The 5,159-nt window shown below is 30.8% G+C and overlaps 2 protein-coding genes across 2 annotated transcripts; both read right to left on the reverse strand.

The window, feature by feature from the left end:
* Nucleotides 1-1,233: 1,233 nt before the first annotated feature.
* LOC110608453 (NAD(P)H-quinone oxidoreductase subunit T, chloroplastic) lies at nt 1,234-2,260 on the reverse strand. Its single transcript, XM_021747672.2, has 2 exons — nt 1,840-2,260; nt 1,234-1,732 (listed from the first exon to the last, which is right to left on the reverse strand). Exons 1-2 carry the CDS (start codon nt 2,169-2,171, stop codon nt 1,312-1,314), a joined length of 753 nt encoding a protein of 250 aa, XP_021603364.1. The 5' UTR covers nt 2,172-2,260; the 3' UTR covers nt 1,234-1,311.
* A 1,574-nt stretch (nt 2,261-3,834) lies between these two features.
* Nucleotides 3,835-4,897, reverse strand: LOC110608451 (zinc-finger homeodomain protein 2). The gene has a single exon (XM_021747671.2). It carries the CDS (start codon nt 4,750-4,752, stop codon nt 3,982-3,984), a length of 771 nt encoding a protein of 256 aa, XP_021603363.1. The 5' UTR covers nt 4,753-4,897; the 3' UTR covers nt 3,835-3,981.
* Between the last annotated feature and the right edge of the window lie 262 nt (nt 4,898-5,159).

Consider the following 5,159-nt stretch of genomic DNA (forward strand, 5'->3'; position numbering starts at 1 on the left):
AAACTCTTACAGTTTTTCCATTTAAAATTATTTTTGTAAATTAACATGTATTTAAATAAATTAAATAATAATTGATAACTTAAAAATAATTTAAATCCACATATATAATTGCATATGAGGCATTTTTTACTCAGTTATTTTAAAGAGTGTTACAGTTAGCTAATAATAATTAATAATAATAAATGATAATTATAATTTAAATTATTAAATAGTGATGGCTTATTTTTAATTTAAGAATTTCTTGTCAAAGCAAATTTATCTTTATAGCATCAAGTAATTTTTTTTTTTTAAATAAAAATTGGGGATTGGAGGAATAGAATCTGAGACCTCTTGGGTCTTTTATTCATATATACTTACTACAAGACTAAATTTTTAATTATTAAATATTTCGAATTAATAATTAAAATTAAATATATTAAAAAATTAACTCTCCATCGCTTTTATTAAATAAATAAATATATAAAAAAAGAGATGGTGTGTGGCCAAGCCATAATATAATTTGGAAGTTGTTCCTCAACTCCATGACAACACTCTGGTAATTATAAACGAACCAAAAAAAAAGAAAAAAACCAACTTCAACTATCCATAAAATTGCCATATTTTAGGTCGGCAATTACTAATGTGTACATAGTGCCAAATACCATACCTCAACTGGAATTTTTTTTTTTAAAGAGAAAATCTTCTTATGGGAACTCAGCTTTCTAGCCCTATTCGATTGGTAGTGGAGAAGTTCTAAACTAGTGTATTACTCTATGACTATAACAGATTGAAACTGTCATGCCATTAAATTTGATATTTGATCGCAGTTGTTGAGCCTGAAAAACTTGGTTGAGAGCGATGCTAACGGGTTTTTCCTTCGATCATGTGCTGTAAGGATGTTTTTGGCTCTCCTACTTTATATTTAGATTGTTTGGTTATGGAAGTTGGTTTCTGTATTGTGCCTTACTTCTATGTCTCTTCTCTGATTGCCACAAATGGCCTTTGGAGCTCCTTAGTTGGGTGGGCTTGAGTTTTGGAGCTTGTATTGGGCCTATTGGACTTTCTTTTCTTTGCTTGATGGGCTTGGAAGATGTATTTTGTGTTTTTGTTCATTTATGTCAAGTAAGGGTGAGCTTTTCTTTTTATCATAACTGAAAATTCATCCTAATTAAATTTTAAAAAATATTTTAAAATATTTTAAAATTTTAAAAAATTTATTAATTAATTAATCCTTAAATATTTTACTAATAGGAATTAATTAATAAATATTTTTTATAAAATTAAAAACCTTGTACAATGAAGAGCTTCATTATCAACATATAAAGCTGGCTATTAATAAGGTTCTTTAAAGAAGGCAACATAAATGATACAAGCAATTGCGAAAAGTATAATGAAGACATCAATGGTGAGAGCAGACATTGCTTGATCACTAAGCTCCATGTTTCTTCCTCCAAGTCGATCAACCATGTCTGGAACAGATTCATAGTTATCCAAATCTTGCTCATAAGGGTCTTCCAATTTCAATCTCAGTTTCTCTGCTTGACGACTTGCAGCCTCCTGAGCAAGTGTCCAATCATAAAACTTTCGTTTCTCTTCATCGCTTAGTACATCGTAAACTTGTCGTAGTTTCAGGAACTTGTCTGAAGCAGACTTTAATGGAAGTGAAGTTGTGTCTGGATGGTACTCTTTTGATAGCCTCCTGTAAGCTGATTTTATTTCTTCTAAATCAGCATCTGCTGATACACCTAAGAACCTGACCAGTTTTGGTTCCAGAAAAAAAATAAATTAAATTCAACTCTAATGAATTCTTTAATTTCAAACAAGCGGTAAAAGAAATCAACGTGAAAAGCAGAGACTCACTGGTAATGAGAACCAGCAACATCTTTGAGCAAATCAGCAAACTTGTCACCCAAAAGATTCTTCTTCTCTTCTTCTGCGTTTAATCGTTGCTGTGAAGTACTGGTGCTACTTCCTCCGATCCACCCTTCATCTGGGTTGTCCCAATGGATTCTTGTGTCCACTCCCGGCGGCGCTCTCTGCCGCTTTCGAGGTCCTTGTCCTGCTGCGAAAACACGAAACCCACCTTTCTTTCTTATTGTTAGCAGTTGCTGTGGGTCTTTATTGGAGTTGGTGGTGTTTTGGGTTTTGAGTAAGAGCAAATATGAAGCTTGAGGAGCAGCTGTGGAAGCCATTAGAGATACAGAGAAGCTTGAATGGCTTTGGCATGGCTGCTTTAGAAGTTGAAGGGGGGGGATTTTCGCAGCCTCATGTTTATGTGGCTGAGGGTTTTGATTAAATTCCCGTTTGGCGTTTTGTTTGTTGAAATTTGGACTTCAAAGTTTTATTTACTCGTGATTAACAGGGAGCACACTTTTTTTTTAATATTTATTTTTTTTAAATGGAGACAGGATATTTTTATAAAATTTAATATTTCTCTTATTTATTTAAATTTATTCAAATATACTTATGATTGAGTGGATATAAATATTTAAATTTATTATAAATTTATTTTTATTAATAATTTATATTTTAAATTTTAATAATTTTATAAATTTTTTAAGTTTTATTTATGTAAAATATACTATACAAAACATTATTGATTTGTAAAATATGTTTAATTAATTATTTATTTAAATAGATTTTAGTTTGTAATATTTAATATTATTATAAAAAAATTATCGAGAAAATTATATTTTTAAATATATTAACTAGATATTTTTAAAATTAAATTTAATATATTTAATTATAAAAATTTCAGAAGGACCTCAAATGCAAACTAAGAACACAGACTACATGAAATGAAGAAGGCGAAAAAGCAAATGGAATAAGAGTTTCTTTGAGGGGTAAAAAAGTCAAAACGCAGCTGTAAAGTTCGGGTCGGGCTTCAAATATGGGCCTAGATTTTCTCAGCCTTTGGGCCGATGCTTGATTGTTTGGCATTTGAAAATTACATCTTTGTCTTCAGTATTTTCCTACTTTATCAGAGTCACCCACATTAAACTACATATTACACCCAAAATATTCAATTAATCTGACTGTCGTATAAAAGTTGATAAACATTACCCATCAAAAATTACTTTAAGAAACTCTATCTAGAAAGATAATTTATATTTAAAAAATATTTTTTATTTTTCATAAAAATATTTTTTAAGGAAATAATTTATTTTTTATTATTTAATTTTAATTTAAAAATAAAATTTATTAATAAATTAATATGTATAAAATTTAGATATGAAAAATAATTTTCTCTCTTAAAAGACAGTTATTTTTTTAACAAAATCATCTTTTTTAAAAAAAAAAATATTTTTTATTGATTAAAACTTTTAATATAAAGTAACTGTTTATATTTTTTTAATAGATACAAAATATAATTATAATTATAATTTTATTAAATATAAAATAAATTATTTAATAAAATATATTATATTATGTATACAAAAATTAAATTTTTTACAATGATTTGAAATTTCTATAAAATTATTGCAATAATATTAAAACGATAACTGTTACTAAATCAATAAATTCTAAAATGTAGCAGTGAGGTCTGATGCTTTAATTTCCATAACCAATTCTTTTTCTTTTAAATGTATTGTAAGTATTTTTGGGAGAAATAATATAATTTCTCCAATCCAATGAACTAGTTTTCCCAAAATAAATAAATAAGCAAAAGATCTAAGATTGCCCATAATTTAATCATATATAGTATAAATTTTTTTAAAAAAATAATTAATTTTGATTAAAATTTTTAATAAAAAAAATAAATAAAATCCATTTTTAATATTTTTTTAGTTGGATAATGATCCAAATTCATTAACAAATTTTCCTAAGATTACTGTCTGATTTGTGAAAAAATCCTTTTAGATAAAATGCTATTTTCATTAATTAACTAATTATAATTAATACATATTATATGCCACTAACTAATCCAAACAACAGATGGATTAATTAATTCCCATAACCAATCTAATAAAATGAAAGAGAGGAGAAGAGCAACCCAAAACATTAGACTCCAGCAGGCTGAGGTGGCGCAGGAGGCTGATCAGGAGGTGGAGGAGGAGGAGGAGCGGCCACTGGTGATACCGGTGGAGCAGCTTCTTTACGGCGGTGTGCACTCTTATTATTATGCATCCAAACCTTAAGAACGCTGCGTTTAACACCAACTTCATTGCAGAAGTTATTAAGCGCCACGTCATCATTCTTATTTATCCTCCACCCTATCTTCTCCGCAAACCCCAGCATCCTCTCCTTCTGCTCCTGCGTAAACTTTGTCCTAAACCTTTTATTCTTCATTCCCGCCGCCGCAGCAGCACCGGACCTTCCACCGGACGCCACATTCACCTCCTCTCTCTCAGGCGTCTCCGATCTCCGATCATGATCATCAATATCAGTGCCATCATCAAAGTAAGAACTCATCAGGTGTTTCTTCCCAGAAGCAGCATTGTATGAGAAAACTTGGTAGTGATGATCATAATGCTGCAAAGAAGAAGAAGCACCACCTTCTCTTCTGTGGAAATTACGGTGGCAGCCACATGCAGCACAGGTGAGGAACTCACGGGTACCGTCATCGCCACGAGGTATGAACTCACCACAGCCATCATTGGCGTGGCGGCCGATGGAAGCAGCGTGGTTGCGCATGCATTCTTTATACTTGACGAGGTAGTTGTCGGGATTAGGACGGATGATGATGGGATGTTGAGAGCGAGGATGGTCATGATCATGGTGATGGGGGAGAGATGGGGAAGTGTGTTGGTAAGGTACGAGGCTGAGGTCCATGATTGATTAAAGAGACAGCCAGAGGATGAAGAGAGAGAGAGTCTGAGTGGTTTTAAAGGGAAAAAAGGGTTTTGCTAAATCAGGAGAAGGAAGAGAACTGTAAGAATAAAGAAGAGGAAGGGAGTAATAAGGGAGTGTTTGGTTTGGTGTTTAATTTGTTTTGTTTTGTCAACTTGTAATAATGGTGATTGTGTAAGAAGCATGAAATGAATTTAAAAACAAAAGGATAAGTTGAAACCCATTTGTCTCATGATCACAAGTTTAGTTACTTGGACATAAATGTCTTAACTTGTATCTTGCTATTCAATAATTTATTGCTAAGGAGTGAACAAGAAAAAAAAAATACAGACTAAATTATAGAAAAAATAGCCCACGTAAATTAATAATTTAAAATATCGATAAAAAAA

The sequence above is a fragment of the Manihot esculenta genome, chromosome 2, assembly GCF_001659605.2.
Source record: "Manihot esculenta cultivar AM560-2 chromosome 2, M.esculenta_v8, whole genome shotgun sequence".
Taxonomy (NCBI): Eukaryota; Viridiplantae; Streptophyta; class Magnoliopsida; order Malpighiales; family Euphorbiaceae; genus Manihot; species Manihot esculenta.